Below are 17,573 nucleotides of genomic sequence, written 5' to 3' on the forward strand. Positions count from 1 at the left end.
ACCTCTGAGGTAGTCCAGAAGCAGAGAAGAAAGTACAGCAGCATTCTGAAGCTTTGCTTTAGAGCTGCAAGTGTCTTCCAAGTTTCATGTCTTCAGGAATGATACACCAGAATCTAGCCTTAAGTCAATGGACAAATGTGCTTTGACTGTAAAGAGTGAAATCTGCCCCCCTACCTCCATTTAATTTCATTTTTTATCTTCCCATTATTTATTTTAAAGCCATTTCTTCCCTGCTGCCTGCCTTTTGCTTCTACTGATGGCCCTGCAGTAGAGATTTGTAAAATTAACCTCCTCTTTCAGTCCTCTGCCCTCTCTTTCTAGCTGAACTCCTTATTTGTATTTGAAGAAATTGCAATTTTGTGATATTCAAGGCTTTATTCCCTTGCAACAGTAGTCCAAGCACTGATGTGAAAGAATAGCATTTTAAGTCTTCTGAGTCTGCTGTTAGACTAATACCAGTGCTGTCAGCAAGTCTGTTTCTTGGACAAAAAAGATGAAAGTTTTAAGCTTCATGGAAGTCATGGGTATGTTCCTGATACTTGCAGACTTTGTATGGCTTGGCTGGAAGTAAAATAACACATCTGCTGCCATTTCCAAAGAAATCAAATTTCAGAGACGGAGTGGGAGAACCAGTCAGCATTAGCTCTGTGTTGCATAAGCAATTTCTGGGCAAGGAGCAACTCTTTTTTGGTTATACCGATATACCAGCACTTTTCTCTTTCCAAGTCAGCTTCAATATGTGCTCTAGTAAATTCAAGTAGGAGAAGGTGTTAAGATTTTGCTGGCTTTGTCCTGCGTCCATCAAATTCCAGGGGGAGTTTGGCAGCTGATAAATTGGCAGCATATGGGATCTTTAGGAAATGACTTTAAGAAGGAAGTGAAGAGATCAAGGTGTATGGAAAAGCTTTTGCAAAGCAAGAACAGTTTACCTGTAGTTATTTTAGTATGGGAAGGAGAAAGTGTTTCTGTGACTTCTCAAATGTTACAAAGTACAGGTTTTCTGCAGTGCTTGTATTATGTTTGAATGGTGTAATGTGACAGACGGTTAAGATCTGTTCACTGTAGCTGATAATCCTCAAATGTGATGAGAAATAATGTTATTCTCCATCTCTAGATTTTACCCTAATAACCAAGTACTTTTTTTTTTTTTTTTAATCCCCCATCCAATCAGAGGACATTGATTATAGCAGAGAGCAAGAGGGAAACTCATAACAGAATGTACAGCGGCTTCATCTGTCCTTACAAAGGTTGCTGCTTTAATTATGCTGATATGGAAAGAAAGATTAGTGCTATAAAAATGCTTACTGCAATGTGGATTATCCAGGTTTAGGAACTGTAATAAGCTGTCAGAGTGGAAGGTCTGATAGATTAGGCCATCTGGTCTCAACAAAGTCAGCAAAGTATTGCATTTGTGTGCAAGTGACTTAAAAGCATAGGCCAGCTCTGTATGCATTTCCAGCATTTCCAGTGAACTGGATGCAGAACAAGCTGCCTGGCTGTAGTAGCAAATCATGTGCCTATTTTAAGGTATGAGATGCTAAAAGGCTTTGAAATTGCATAGCAATGTGGAGCACAGCACAAATTCATGGGGTTTTTTTTCAGACTAGGGTTGCATCCAGACGTCCGTTAGTGGCCGTCGGATCGGTCGGTAAGTTGCTCTAATGGCTGATTATCCTGTCTGAAATGTGGTGAAGGGAAATTTTCCTGAAAGAAAAATTATTACATTCACTGTTTGTTCATACTTAGAATTTGAAGTATACCAGCTATTGGAGGCAAGGCAGCGTTATAAATCTGGCATCAAGGAGTAAAAAAAAAAAGTATCATCCTTTGCTGATTTTCTACTTTTCTTTATGCTGAGCCCATGGCAGTGCAAAGCCTGATGAGCTGCCACATCTGGGTGGGATCGAGTGCACCCTCAGCAAGTTCACCGACAACACCAAGCTGTGTGGTGGGGCTGACACGCTGAGGGAAGGGATGTGCCATCCAGAGGGACCTGGACAGGCTGGAGAGGTGGGACTGTGCAAACCTCATGGAGTTCAACAAGGCCAAGTGCAAGGTCCTGCCCATGGGTCGGGGCAATCCCAAGCACAAACACAGGCTGGGCGAGGAGTGGATGGAGAGCAGCACCAACATCAGAAGGACACGGACCTGCTTGAGTGGGGGCCACAAAGATACTCGGGGGGCTGGAGCACCTCCCCTGTGAGGACCGGCTGAGAGAGTTGGGGGGGTTCAGCTGGAGAAGAGAAGGCTCCGGGGAGACCTTAGAGCGGCCTCCCAGGACTTAAAGGGGCTACAGGAAAGGGGGGAGGGACTCTTGATCAGGGGTGTGGGGATAGGACGAGGGGTGACGGGTTTAAACTGACAGAGGGGAGATTTAGATTAGATATTGGGAAGAAATTCTTCCCTGTGAGGGTGGGGAGACACTGGTTGCCCAGAGAAGCTGTGGCTGCCCCCTCCCTGGAAGGGTTCAAGGCCAGGTTGGACGGGGCTTTGGGCAACCTGGGCTAGTGGAAGGTGGCCCTGCCCGTGGCAGGAGGGTGGAACGAGATGGTCTTCAAGGTCCCTTCCAACCCAACCCATTGTATGATCTGAACCCTTCGGCGGCCAGAGTGCAGCAAGCAGAGCCCCTCAAAGCTCCACTACCTGCACCGCTTAGAAATGCTGCGAGCAGGACCCCGCTGCTGAAGTGCCGGTGGGGAGGGTTGGGGACGAGGGGTGCCATACAAGGCTGTCCCAGCAGATGGCAACAGCTCCTCAGTGAGCTTCGGGTGCGAGGCAGGAAACCTGGGTCACTGCAAAAAACACCTCGGTGAAACCTCTCTGTAAGTCTTTCAGGAGTCCCGTATGAGGCACCTCCACGGATCTGTCATTTTGGTGCCATCCTTTACTTTAAGGCAAAGTAATAAGTTATCCTTCGCAGGAGTCAACCTTCTTCACTTCAGGGTCCTCCTTACTTGAACTGGACTGTAAAAAACAGACTGTCGGGGACATTGGTGCTTTGCCCTGGAGACACAGAGGGATGAGGTTAATGCACAGTTTCCACGTCTAGCATCCACGTCGGTGTGACAGTACTATATGTAAATTCAGGCTAAGTGATGACTTTAGAGCTACCAGAAAAAGTCTGGTTTAATTGACACTGCACTGTGTAATTGCTTATTGATTTCTCCACCCTCCACCCTCGATTTCACATTGTAAAACTGCCCAGGCAGAAGTATCGTAAATAGGCATCTATATTCACGTAAGTATGCAATCATCTCCCACCAAACAAATCAGCATTTGCGGAAAAGAGAAGCAGGTATGTTTTCGGGAGCTACTTTTGAATTGTTTTGTTGGTGCTTTTTCTTTTTAATTGTCACATTAAACATTGAAATGTGAATGCAGCCCATTATGAGCAAGAGTTAATGTACTGAATCGTGTGGCATAAAGGTTTTATGCTTCCTTTTTGTCCTTGGTGTAGTTTTGTGTGATGCTTCTTTTGACAATATTGAGCAAATTTTTGGCAAATGTTAATCACTGTCACTCCACTAAATTTTACATCGATTTACTGCAGCAGGGATGTTTCCTTCACCTTCCTGTATTTTTTTTAGGATTTCCTCCAGCTAATTGCTGTTGTCATGCACAATAAAATATAATTAAAGTAATAAAAAAGCATCGAGGCCTAATATGCTAATGCTGGGCCTGCCATGAAACAGAAGGTCTCCCAGGAGCCGTTCTCTTTCAAGGCACAACACTCGATGTCCCCTGAGTTAAAAGCAGGGAGGAGTTTATTGCAGAGAAGATGCAATAAAGAGATGTATAATAGACAGACAGACAGACAGAGGTATTCAGTCACTCCGTTAAGTATTGCATAGAGCTGCAGAAGGAGAAGCAGTTGTGGCTGCGTGTCTCGCACTCCCCCTCCACCTTTTATTTATTATTTCCCCAAGCCTCTATCTTCCTCAAAAGGAAACCAAAAGAGGAAGTATAAATGTCCTGCGTATATATGACAAGTATCATGTAGAAAATGATTTCATCCCCCACTTCCCCTCTTTGCACTGAACTTCTTCAAAACAACACATTCTTCAGACTATCAAAGAGTCTCCCGGCTTCCTGATTCACGCTCAGTTCGCTCCGAGGAGGAGGCAGCTCTGTGTTGTGGAGCGGCAGGGTCCTGAATACAGCGTCAAGCAAGGTATGGTCCTGTGTGCTTCATGATGTGTCTGGTCCTGAGTTTCCAGCAGCCTGTTTTCTAGACTTTCCAAGTCCAGTGTCTTGGTTTTTAAGAAGTATATCAAGGTAAGATTAATTAGAGGGAACAAGGATGGTGTCCTATATGATTGGGATTAGCTAATGAGATTATTTTGATCTGTTGGCATTTGGTAGGAAGGTCTGATGTTCTACAAGTTCCTCTGCGCTGGGAGGTCGGGTATTAATGCCCCCCGTCCCTGGCAGTGGAGCTGTCCTGCTTCCCATCCCACTTCTGTGGTGTCATGAGCTTTAATTCCTGGCGCCATGAGGTGCGGTGGCACGGAAGGTTCCTGAACGTATAGACGTTATTCCTTGGCGTTTGAGAACAAGAGTTCCTGGCTGGCGTTTATTTATCCCCTTGTGTTGGCAACGAGATTTTGGGATTAGGTAACGCACCTGGAGCTCTGCTCCTGATCTGTTACAGTTTGCTTCGTGCCGTTTGCGCGTTGTCGGACACAGGCTCTGCCGTTTCGATCACGCGGGGTCGAGGCGGGCGCTTCTCCCCACAGCTGTGCTGGATGTGGCACGAACGGCCCGGAGATCCCGCAGTGCGCCAGCGAGGATGCGCCGGCCGAGGAGAGGGAGATCCACTCGTGCTGAAATCTGAGTGTCCAGCCATTCTGTACTTAGTAGGGGTGGTAATACACAGTCTCTTGCTCGCCGTTTCATACTGGAGGGAGGTTTTTTTGCATTAAGAGAAGGGGAGAAGGAGCAGGCCCTCGGCTGCAGTGTTTCTGGAAGGCCGAGGTATGCGCAGGGAGGGATCAGCTCCCCTTCTGATCTTGGATTTCTGTTGACCTTCACCTGTGAGAAAAATTCCTAAGGAAATGTGTTGTAGCCACGCAGGGCACACGACACTGGATACGGCGCTATGAAAGGTCGCTGCGCGGCTCCCGGCACCTCACGATTTTAATTTGCTGGTTATTTGCTTTGTTATAAGTTTCTTCGGTGTCCTGTTTTCCACCGTGCAGATGGAGGGACTCCCTGCCCCGAGAGCTTGTGACGAGACGAAAGAGAGGAGCGGGGAGGGAGGCGGCCGGCTCGAGCTGGAGCTCCGGGGGGGTGGGAAGGCTCCGGCAGAGGAGGAGCCACCGCGCCCCGGCCGTGAGGGGAAGGGCAGGAAACCCCCCGGCGGCCTGCGACGGGCCGCGGCCGGCGGGCGGGAGGAGGGGCGGGCTGCTGCCGGCGGAGGGGTCGGGCGGGCGGCGCGCCGGCGGAAGGATCCGGCGGGGGGGGCGGGTGTGAGGCGGCCCCGAGGTACGAGCCCCCCGAGGCGCGGGGGACGGGGCGGCGCGGGGGAGGGGCGAGCGCGGAGGCGGCCCGGCCCGGCCCGGCTCGGCGCAGGCTCCGCCGGGACTGCGCCGCTCCCGCCTCGCCGCCGCGCAGCTGGGCCGGAACCGGGCCGGGAGCAGCGGAGCGGCGGCAGGAGCGGGCCGCGCCGCCAGCGCTCGCCGCGGGACTTTGCCCCCCCCCACCCCGCCCCGAACCGGGCCGGGACCCGCCGGCGCCGCGGCTGAGCGGACCGAGCCCGGCCGGGGCCTCTCCGGCAGGCCGGGCCGCCGCGCCCCGCTCTAGCTCGGGCCGCGGGCGGGACAGGCGGAGCGGCGGGGCATGGACCTGCGGGCCTAAAGGCGGCGGCGGCGGGGCGGCCGCCCTTCCCGACCCCCCTGCGGGCGAGCCGGCGGGCGGGGGGTCGGGGCGGGCCGGCAGCGGGACATGGGCCCCGGCGCGGCGGCCCTCGGGACACCGGCAGCTGGCGGGGCGCGCCGCCCGCCCCCCGCGGGCGAGAGGCCGTAAGCAGCGGCGGGGAGGGGGGGACCGGGACCCCGCGGCCGGGCAGCCCCTCCTGCCGAGAGCCAGCCGGGGGGGGCGGGTGTCCCCGGCGGCGGGGGGAGCCCCGCGGGCAGCCGGCCCTGCTCCGACGCTCCCCGGGTTTTTGGCCGCTGGCGTTGCCGCCTGCGCGGACACCGGGGGCTGCCCTGCGCGCTGGAACTCCGGACCGGTGAGGATTGGTTGCTTCGGAAGACTTTTTTTTTTTCTCGGCACGCGTTTATTCCCCACCCCCCCCCCCCTTTTTTTTTTTTTTTTTCGTTGGGGCTAAGGGAGCATCGAGGGGAACAGCTCGTTTTGTTGGTTTTTGTTTTGTTGGAGTTTTTCTTGAACATCCCCCACACCTCACTTCCGTGGTCTGGATATTCTGGGTGACTGCAAGAAGAGTTTTGGAGTTGTTTTGGATTTTTTTTTTTTTTTTTTTCCCTCCTGCCCTTGAACTGAATTTGTCCTCTGTGCATGCCTCTTCTGGAGCAAGGCTGGATCCTGAACCTCAGTGCATGTGGGGGGCAAAGCCTCGTTAATATCCCTGCAATAATAATAAAATGTAAATTGGATAATACGACTTCTTGCCAAAGGCTCCAATGAGTGGCACACAGTCCACAATCACGGACAGGTCAGTATAAAATGAGATTCCTTTTTTATTTTCTTAATTTTTTTTTAGTTTTTGAAGTCTAGGCTCTTCCCCAGAGCTCGTGTGCTTTTGCGTTCTGACTTCAGTGACGGTGGGCCAGATGGGATCAGAAAAGCAGGATTAAATCTGAGTTTCTGGGAATCAGTACGTACCTGGGGTGGCTGACTGTCAAGACAACTGCGTTGACTTTGAAACTGGAGTATTTCAAGTCCAACTGCTTTCAAGCCTGCCAGGCTGACTTTGTAAGAACCAGGGGTTGTCATTCAGCTCCCAGGACAGGTTGGTGCTGGGAGGAACACCAAAGCAACTGTTTCTGAGAGAAGTTAAAGCAGAAAAAGCGATAAGAGCTTAGGATACAGCTCGAGCCTGAACTCAAAAACCGCATAGAGGATGTACTTTGCTTCTTGTTAGGTGAAGCGTTGTAGCCTTCGAAAGAGAGGTCACTTCAGGCGAGGGCAGGAGGGGCAGTTGATGAGCAGGAATGTCTGCTGGTGTCTACGCTACCATCGCAGTAGTCTGTCCCTTGCCTTGAGACCTGCTCAGGTCTCTGGGCTTCTCTGCAGGTGCTGCCATGTGCGTTTCATTAGCACTCTGGGGTTCTCTCGCTTGTACTGGGATGCTTCAGAGGCAGGGGGAAAAATGTGAGGGGAAAAAAAAAAAGTTGGAAAACTCTTATGTGCTTTTGAGGCAGAAGTATGGAATGCGTGTCTTCAGGTTTTTTTGACAGAAGGAAAAGATACGTTTTTGATACTTGTAAGCTGAAAAAACTTCTCTTTTATGATGTATTTATTATATTCTCCTTTATTGTGCATATTTGGTGGTTAAGGTGTGTGTGTGACACAGGCCTCGCTGCCTAGGCCCTTCGTGACCAGCACAAGCAGTTCTGGCACAGGAGAGAAACCAGGTGTGGGCAGGCAAGAGGGCCAGTGCAATTCTCACACTTAGGCCTTCTTGTGGCTCCGCAGCTCTTAACAGACAGTGCGGTGCCTGAGCAGCGCAAAAGGGCTCTAGTACAGCTCAGAATTGTGTATAGTCTGTGTTTATGGCTGTGCTGTTCAGAGAGTACGAAGGTGGCATTTCAGTGGCTTTGTAAGGATTTTGTCACGTACTTAAAAGAGTGTGTATGTCTTATGGCAGGTTGCAACGTATCAAAAGGAACGACAGGATTTTCATACTGAGAAGCAGTTGTGTGATGCAAGGGAAGAAGCACAAGGATAGTGAATTTAATTTGCTTGTTGGTAAAACAAAATACTTTCCGTTACTGAATTGGAACAGCCAAATTGAAAATGAAGCGGAGACAAAAAATGTCTCATTTCCTTTTGCTTTCAGTCACGTCAAGAGGATGTTTTTGTTTGGTGTTCCGTTAAGGTTTTGGTTCAAAAGACTTTTAATGTCAGGTGAGGAGCTGTCTCCACAACCCTGGCAGTGAGAGCCTTTTGGTGGCAGGGTTGTGTGATGGTTGGGGAAATGCAGGGAAGCAGGGCCTGACATTGGTGCTGCTCTTCGCTCCAGCCTGAGGAACCCCAGCCCTGGGGGTGGGAAGGGAATTGGGTTGTCGTGGCACATTTATTCCCTGGCTGAACCTTTCAGCAGAGCGGCGGATGTGGTGATGCCATGTTCTCATGTGGACGCCTGCTCGCTAGTGTCTGGAGCAAGGCCGCTCCTTTTTATCCACGGCGTTGTGCAGGATCTGGAGCGGGGTGGTTTTTGGTCACTGTTGTCCTGGCAGTCCCTTGGTGAAAAGCTTGCTTCCCCATTAGGCCCAAAAAGCCTCTGTATTGCCTCCTTAAATCCGGCTCTTAAGTCTGGAATGTAAAGCAGGTGCAATGTAAACAAACTCGATGCTTCTAGTGTCATTAGATCTACATGGTATAAATCATATGACATGTTCAATTCTTTATTTATCAGTGACCTTCCTTGGTGAGATCAAGTTGGGAACTGCCTTAAAACAGAAAAACCCAGCTTGCATCTGTGCCAAATGGTATTACAAATATAATAGGGTAGCATGGGCCTGCATTTTTCTCCATGTTAGCTTTACATATTTGCATTTTGCATATGTATAGCTGCTTAAGTCCCTGTTACAGACAGCAAATAATTTCCTTTTGTATCCCTTCAGTTTAAGGTGGCAATTGTAACGTGTTTTGATAGCTGTTAGACATTTCCCTTGTGCAGGTTGCGCTTGTCCCATCCTTAACGTGTTTTGTGTCTTCTATGTTCTTGGTGGTGGTGTTGTGTATGGCATTAAAGTTTATGTAAATTAGGAGTGTATGAATGGCCATTTTTAGTGCTGTTCTGTAGCCAGTATGATAGATTATGTTTTCATTAAGCCCCTCATTTTTTTCTTTTTTTTTTTTTTTCCTCATTGCGTTTTCTTCTTTTTCGCAAGAAAGTTCAATGGATTTCCGTGTCTGAGACTATGCTGAAATACAGTCGTGCCAGTTCATATCTCATGTGTCTGGGATAATTTTCTCTGTGGAACAAACCTTCACCCAGTTAATTTTGATGATGGGTATGCTTCATCCCCGAGTTGGATTCTGTTATACATCTGGCTCTCGAAGCAATATCGTTTTCTTGCATCTTTTTCCTCCAGTGTCTTAAGACTGGAGGGAAGTGAGTGCCTGGGGGAATGGGGGAATACCAGGTATTAAACAAAAAGACATAACAGATGTTAAGACTTCTGAGAGTGTAATGGCTGTTCGGCAAAGTTACTGAAGAAGCATCTGACACGTGCTGTTCCCAGTCTCCTACTCCGCATTTGGAGAAACATGTCAAGGTGCTAGCAGAACAGAGATTTACCTTGTAACGTAGTACTTGAGATTTTGAAATATAGAAGCAAAAAGCGGTCCAGGATAGCCTTGGTGCCCTGCGTAGCTTATGGTATGAGAGAGTCAGAACTTTAAGCAGTTACATTTACTTCCCCTTCTTTATTTCAGGATGTTCTTTTACTTTGTCAGCAGCTGCTTTTCATAATCCTGTTGCCCAGTGGACTGTATCAAACAACTCATCTTCAGCCTTATTGCTTTGCCACTTTATGTTTGTAAACATTTACACCCTCTTAATTTAATCTTCTCTTAGCTATGCTGTATTTGTTTAGAGGTCTCCTAAGGTGGCATTTATCTTGCTTAACTTAATAGGTCTTTGAGGTAGATGTCTCTATCTGAGCTGTTTGTCTAGATTGCCTTTATAGTTAGTGGAAGAAAATAGGCACATCTGGGGGACTATTTCTTATCCTAAAGTAGGTGTCTAAAAATCATCAGGTGAATGACAGAATGCCTGCTTGTCTTCACCCAGCTTTGGATTTAGGTGAGATTTGCCATACATCCTAGCCTGAAAATTTCTGGTTGTGGTCTTCCTCAGTTACTAGTGTTAGGTTGGATTTTTGTTGCTGGGTGCTGTTTGGGGCTGTCAGTGTGAGGACTTTGGAAGGGGGAGATGGGGCTGCAGGGACCATCTGAGGCCAGCTTTGGGACCTCGCTCTGGGTAGGGTGTGTTAAAGGAGGTGTTTTCCTGTTACTTCTTTGAGACTGCACACGAGCGTGCCCGCGGCCACTGGCTTCTGAGCCCTTCTGGCCCAGACACACTTGGGCAGGCCGGCTGGCTTTGGGCGTTGCTCTGTTCTGCCGTTTGTGGCAGGCGATCCGTGGCTGAGCGAGATAAGGGTTTTATTCTTTGCAAGGACATACTGGGGCCAGGATGAAATTCGGCAATTTGCAGGCTCTGGTTGGCCACTAAAGGATGATCAGAATCCTGCTGTATCCTGTTATGACACTAAAGAAACATTTGTGTGCGATTAATTTTTTTTTCTTGTCTCGTAGTTAACTGTATTTTTCTTCCTGTAACCATTCCAAGCATGCTGCAGAGTTGAGCAATTGCACAGCTACAAAACTTGTTTTATGTTTCTTTCTGTTTATTAAAGCACAATAAAAGAGTGGAGGCTCTTGCTGCTCTCGCAGTACCTTGTTGAGGAACTGATGACTCTTCCTATGCAGTTGCTTGCAAATGAGTTTTATTTATAACAGTGCTGTAGTTTCTGTTGCTATGATTGGAAAATAGGAGAGGTAGAATTTACACATAATTACCCTTGAGAGGTTTTAATTGCTGATTTGCTCCTGACTTGGTACTAAAATAGACCCTAATTGTTTCTTATCTGCTTAGATGCACTTTCCCTGTCTTTGGCTGTTTGTAAGTCCCCGTGGTAACTGGGACTTCTTTAGCTGTATGGTGGGAAAAAGGGTTTTATTTTTTCCAGCAGGGTAAGGGTAAGAACTTAACAGAAAGTCACTCCTTAGTGTTATTGAGTAGCTAGATGTTATTATCGTGCATTTATTTAATTAGTAGAGTTTGTAAGATCTCATATTTATGGGAAGTGGGCTGCAACACAGCATCTGTTTCTATGGACTAAAAGGTGTAATAGTCATCAAGGCAAGACTTGCGCTTTCCATCGTTGGGCCTTCACTGTGTGTGCAAATTAGTAGTTGACATAGTCTGTGCATAAATTCCTTCTTTATTTTGCTTTTATTGAAGCTGTCAGAAGAGAACACTGTCCATGATGTTTACTATTGGCTAGGAAGCAAATGCTGCCAGTTCATGCTGCATAGTTTATTAGGGTTTTTACTGGAGACAGAAGTTGAGGTGAGCTTGATTTTCTAGTTTTGAATAGAGCTGTGGGCGTCATGATTATTTGGGTGGAGGCAGGAATGATATTTCATCTGTTAGCCCAGTTGTATAATTCTCCCTGTGCACATAACTCCTATTATGGCATTTATTAGTGTTTCAAATGGATAGATTAGGAGCAGTACTGCGATGTAGGCTACTTCAGTTTTAGACTTTTAAAAATCTTGTATCATGCCCTGATTCCTGTGGATCTGGACATTTAGCAGAAAAAAAATACTCGTCAGAGGTAATTATGGAAAGCCTAGAGGGTATGAAGGATTGCATGAGATGTCTGGAGAAATGTCCTGGTGATAATCTGAGATCTTCAGATACAATTCCTGTCAACGTGGTATCCATAGGGGCACAGGTAAACGTGAAACACATAAACCCTGCTGCAAGATGGAGGGACCTCTTTGACTTTCCCAGCCTGATCTAGTCTGTCCTACAGAGAACTCTGACTTATCACGGTAATGTTTGAGTGCCGGTAGTGCGTTGACACAACTAATGACTGTCACGTATGGGTTGTCCTTCTCTGCGATGCGTCCCTCCCCTTTCTTCCTGTGGACGCTTGTTGCACGTTGGAGTGCTTTAAGATCACTGTTCTGTTTTGTTAAGGCCTGCTGCTGTCCTATTTAGAGATGCCTGAGAGGAAATGTGCATCTACCCTTGGAGCAGAAGTTGCTGAGGTCACTGGTGGGTTTTGTAGGTGTTCATTTGTGATCTTCTCAGACCAGTCTTTGACTTCTGTATTGATGAGCATGACCCATATAGGAGAAGAGTTTCTTGGTCCTTAAGGGTGACAGCACTGACCAGTCTTCCTACTGGAAATCGAGGTGGTCTTCTGTTTACTCTCAGAACTATTCTGTATCGTGTTGTAAAAGTAGTGATTTAGGCATTGAGGATTATTTGGCAGTCCATCTGAAGGTAGTGTAGAGCATTCATGTATTTGCCTGGGGAAAGCAGTGCAGACACCTGTACCAGTTACTTTACATATTTCATGACTATATCCCAAGATCTTTTGATTATTTCAAGAAGTGGGGTCTCCTAGTGAATTTGTGCCTTAAGCGTTTTGTGTGAATCCTGTTCAGTGAGTAGCTTCAGTGCCTGCTTCTGTTTCCTGGCTTTCCCAAGAAGCTTTGGAGTATAATCAACAGGATTTTTGACATTAATGGTTTTTTTTCCCTTTTTTTCCACAGTGTTCTGGGTAGCATTGTTTGCCTCTCATGGTTACAACTGTCCGCCCCCACCCTGGCCAGTGCAGTGCTATAGCACGTAGTTGCGCAAAGTTTCTCAAAGAGGAGCAGTGTTTGCCTTGGTCTGGAGACTGAATTCTCCACTTAAACCTCAAGGTGGTCCTTCTGGGTCACCAGGAAAGTATGTTGGCTGTGCTGCTCGAAAGATAAGCTTAGGCTCTGACTTTCAAGGCTTTATCCTCCAGGTTTCTCATTGAATACCTCTTCCTTCCCTCTGAAAATTAGCAGTAGGAGACTTACTAATTAATGCATTTGTATTATCCTTGAATTTCTAGACTGGGTGATCTGAGATGCTAATAAAAATGTTTCTTGTAGCATTCCTAAGGCTCTGCAAATATTCCTCTGCCTAGGCACTCTCCCTTCTTTCACTCTAGTCCTGATATTTTATCTACTTTGAGATAACTAGATCTTTCTTGTGTAAGAGATGTCAGTAGCACTAAGAGAAGTAGCCTTGAATGCATAGTTTCTGGTAGGTGATGCTGTGTTCTGTTCTCTGGCCCCGTTCTGGATAATTATTAGGTTTAAAGAATAGAAGTGTTAGTTCATGTCTCAGCTTGATTAAACTAAAGGCCAGGAGACTGGATGCAGATAATGTCTTAACATCAGAAGAGAGGGCTCAAAATAAGAACAGGGGAAGCAGTAGCAAAGTAATGAGTAAAATGAAAAGGGATGTAAAACGTGCAGTGTTTGATTAAGAATGTACAAGGGATAAAATACAAGGCAGGATACATACAAAATAGGAACAGCACACTTAGAAAAGGACAGGAAGAAACAAGGTTTACTCATTTTTCTTTTAAAAGAAAACATTTAAAAATAAATACATTAAAAATGACAGGAAAAAGCAGTGTCCTTATGTTTAAAATGTAAGCATAAGTATAAATAGTAAAAACAAAACAAACAATCTTCAGACTGTGACATTCACAAATTGTCTACTAAACATCGCTCATGCTTTGTTATTACTCTGCATCCTTTCCTTGAGTATTTTCCGTATTGTGTCTGTTTGACTTCTAAGACCAATGGGCAGGAACCCTTTCTTGCACAGTCTCACCATTTAGCGGAGTCTGGTAAATAAGAAACATTGCTGTTTACATTTGTTGGCAAAGGCTTAAATATTATCTACTTGGCTATTTTAAGCTTTGTTTTGACAACACAAACTTCTGAGCTCTGCGATGTCAGTTGGTAAGGTACTTCATTAAATTGCTCTGGCACTGGAAAAGCAAATGAATGGTGTCCTTCCTGAGGCTGAATACCTGAGGTGGAAAAGATCCTAAGGCGTAGCATGTGCGTTCCTGGACTTGAAATAATGTGGTTGTACTCTGGATCATTGTCATGTTAGTTACTTGGCTGCTGTCAAATGTCCTGCTGAAGATAGGCAGTGTCCCTTGCAGGACTGGCATGCTAACAGTGTGTGCTGTCTTGGAAGTGGCACTTGGGTCTCAGGTCATTTAAGGGTTCAGAAGAACTAAACTTTTTGTGATCAGGGAACAGAGCTATGTAAAAGATGGACTGAACTGTGTGAATTGAGCAGAAGGGCCTCTCTTGGTGGTTACAGAGAAGTTGCAGTGTTGATGCAAGAAACCTAAAGGAGAATCCCCAGGTTATGGGAGTTCTTGGTTGCTCTCAGTTGGCACAAGAAATGTGTGTGCAAGGGCAAGACTTGAGCAGAGCTCTTAAAATACGTATTGGAAGTCTTCAGAGATATTGGTGGAAATCTTAATTTTATCCAAGCGCTGTTCCTCCTTGAAACGATGAGTAGCAGCACCACTATTCTTGTTTTGGTGAGAAGCTATCTTGAATTTATTTGCGGACTGAATCCTCGTTCGTGGTGTCACAGGCAGTCGTTTTACCAAGAGCTTGGGTGACTTCCCACGACGAACCAGTAACCTCTGAAGAGTTAGATATTCTTTTGTGGAGTCCTGAATGAGCTGTAGTGCTGGAAGGGGCTTGGGTGGGACCTGAATTGACCTCAGCAAGCATTTCCCAGTCTGGAGGAAAAGACCCATCTATTTAATAAAACACTAGACTGATCCGAGACAGGTACAGGATTCAGAGTCCACCACTCCCATAAACATACAAGCTTCAACCTGCAGGCTTACCTGAAGTATCTGATTGCTGCTTGAAAGTCTTTTTACCCTGTTATGATAGTGGCTGTTAGTGTAGCCTATTGGCAGCACATCAGACAAGGCGTCTCCTCTCAGTACTCCTGTGGCACAGAGGCACCATTGCAGGCTTCTGTTGTGCCCAGATGCAAAAGAATATTCTGATGAGTAGGGACTGAGATCAAAGCTACCAGAAAAGTGTTGGAAAAAGGGGAAGAGAATTGAAGAAGGGAAGCTATAATAAGTGAGGAGAAAGAGGAAATAGGAAAAAGCTGCAATGTGAGACACGAGAAAGTCAATAGGAAATGAGTGAGAGGGAGAGAAATGGGAGAGGTGGTGGCAACTGCCAGATAGGAGAGAGGTTTCCTGTCTGCCAGTGCATTCTGAAGGCACACATCAGCCCTAAAAGGACTAAGACCTGCTGGTGTAAGGCAAAAATCCTGACAAACCAGGGCTACAACTGTGTTGAGTTTTCTGTGGAGGACTGAAGATATGTGTTTGGGGTCTGGGAGTACCCGTGTATTTCTTGAGGAGGCAGATACTCTTTGTTTGGGACCAGACGACTCTTTCAGCAGCTGTAATACCTCCTAAATTTTGCTCTGGTTTGAGTGACAGCAAGTCCCGTGTAACAGTATTTGAGCCATGATGATGATAAGTCCTGTTCGTTTGTTAAATAGCTTTCAAAGATGGTGCTTGCAAGTAAGAAAATATTGTGGTTTTCTGATCTGTGTCGACAGGATATTTCATTCCGCCTTCTGAAAAATTAGGATTATGTGATGTCCCAAATTAAGCAGTGGCTTCAACCAAAAGTAAGCTGCTGTTCTCAGATCATTTCTGGTTTTAAAAGAGTAATTTTCCCCCCTGCTGCAGATGCTGTATAGCCATCTAATCTGACTTAGGTAGGCAGCATCGTAACAATTTGAGAAAATATTCAGGGGGAACTGTAATAGAGAGAAGGGCATGAATTTATATGAGGTGAACTCCCTAAATGTGAGGTGGGTGAATGATGGTTTATCAGAATACTTCTGTGTCGAGGATAGAAGTTCTTAGCTTAGAGATCTCATAATGATGAACTGCAGCTCTCTAGTTGGCAATTTGTTCTTGCTGTCTGTTGAGAGACACAAAATGATAGGTTGTGGTTTGCCCTGCGTAGTCCCTGCGGTTTCAGTAGCGGAAGTGGTTCGTGTGGGTGCAGATCTGATCTTAGCAAGCCAACAAGCTCAATCATTTTGGCTGGTGAAGGTGGTATGGGGATACTGCAGAGAGCGCCATTTGCAATTGTTGTGGGATTTTCTTTGTTTTAAGGATGTGTCAAAGTCTGTAGGGCACCGGTAAAATGAATACCTTTGTCACAGATGACTTCTCTACCCTTGAGTTACAATAGAGCCTTCAGCAGTAAAAGAAAATATCTTACATAGTTTGGAAATAGGTACATGATCTAAAATAACTTTGCTCTGTATCTGGTCTAGTTGCGGGTGCCTTGGTGTATGAGTTTGATAATAGTTACTCAACGGTTGGATTAAGTATAATGTTGCCAAGCAGTGCAGCCCTTTGAGTAGTATTGAAAGCTCCAAGTTTTACACTCAAGCATGTCAGGTCTATGAAGTTATGTAAAATGTTCAGCCCACTCACATTATGGAAATTGCTGTGAGAACAAAACCCTGTAATACAAAAGAAAAAAAACAACAAAGCAAACAAAAAAGGCAAGCACACTTTTTTGTTCTTCCACTGTGGAAAGATGTAGGAATGTTGGTGATAGCTTTAAATGCTAGAGTGTTGTTTACTTTGGATGGTAACCAGCTGTACGTATTGCACAGCAAACCTTGACCTCCTCTCTCTTTTCCTTTTAGTAGACTTATCAGGTTTTGCACTCATCAGCGAGACATTAACTATGTTTTTTGGTGTCTGCACCTGTTCACCCGTGCTTTTCACTCCCCCTCTGTAGATGGGCTATCTGGCTGTGCTCTGGCCCTGGTAGGCCAGACTTGCAGTCCCCTGGTTTAGGCCAGGAAAACACTCCTTTCCTGGTAGTGTGAAACATGCCTGCCCGGTTGTGAGATAGAGTAATGCTGCGTGGCGGGTGCCAGGCGGAGGGGAATTGTCGCTGTGTGCTGATCACGGCTTGTTTTGACAGTTGGCACCAGCCTTACTGGAGGAGGCTCTTTCTCTCAACAGAGCTCCTGGGTCACGTGTGAAGCAGAAGCAGATAATTAAGCTTAGCTGGAAGGGGGAGAGGAAATAGCCTTGCAACAGGTTTGAGTTTTAGGCAGCCTGCAAATCTAAATGCTCTTGCTGGAATTCAGCCAGATGGCGAGAACCTGCTCCTTTCCCCCTCTTTTTTTTTTTTTTTTTTTTAATTTTTTTTTTTTTGGTCGTCTCTGCGGCTACTGGGAGGCAGCTTCACTGAGCCTGCTTGCTTACTGCAATGACAGGAACATCACAGTAGCTTGGAGTGTGCTGAAAATCCTGCTCCATCTGTTGCTCTTCGTATATGGAGAAAATGGCTCCTTCTGATCTAGAACACGGTTCTTGGAATATTGATGGGTTTTGATCAGTTGTTGGATCAGCAAATGGCTTCAGAAAGTTGCTGAATTTTACTCCACCAAAATAAGTTGGTTCCTCTGCTTTTATTGGGAAGTGGGAATATGTTCTCCCAAAAATAAGTTTTCAGTTAGAGTGTATGTAGGGATTTAGGGGTTTTCTTCCCTTTTTTTTTTTCTTTTTTTTTGTTAAATGAAATGTCTTTTTAGATCAAAGCTGCTGCAAAAGTGCATTTCAACAGCTAGGTAAAGAGAAAGAAAATAACAAAGAACATACAAATAATGAGGTGGGGTTGGGGTTTTGTTTGTTTTTTTAAAAAAGAAATATTTGTAATTG

The 17,573-nt window shown here is 46.2% G+C and overlaps 1 protein-coding gene across 5 annotated transcripts in view; it reads left to right on the forward strand.

Moving 5' to 3' along the window:
- The first annotated feature begins 5,816 nt into the window (after nt 1-5,816).
- Nucleotides 5,817-17,573, forward strand: part of ARHGEF12 (Rho guanine nucleotide exchange factor 12) — an 80,799-nt gene continuing 69,042 nt past the window's right edge. For 4 of the 5 annotated variants that reach the window (XM_074849026.1, XM_074849027.1, XM_074849028.1 and 1 more), the window contains exon 1: nt 5,817-6,673. In XM_074849026.1, coding sequence (XP_074705127.1) covers nt 6,642-6,673 — 32 coding nt within the window. In that variant the 5' untranslated portion in view covers nt 5,817-6,641. Of the gene's footprint in view, nt 6,674-12,700; nt 12,719-17,573 lie in introns of those variants that run through there. The other variant, XM_074849030.1, reaches the window with a different exon arrangement.

Source organism: Strix aluco, chromosome 23, assembly GCF_031877795.1.
Source record: "Strix aluco isolate bStrAlu1 chromosome 23, bStrAlu1.hap1, whole genome shotgun sequence".
Lineage (NCBI taxonomy): Eukaryota > Metazoa > Chordata > Aves > Strigiformes > Strigidae > Strix > Strix aluco.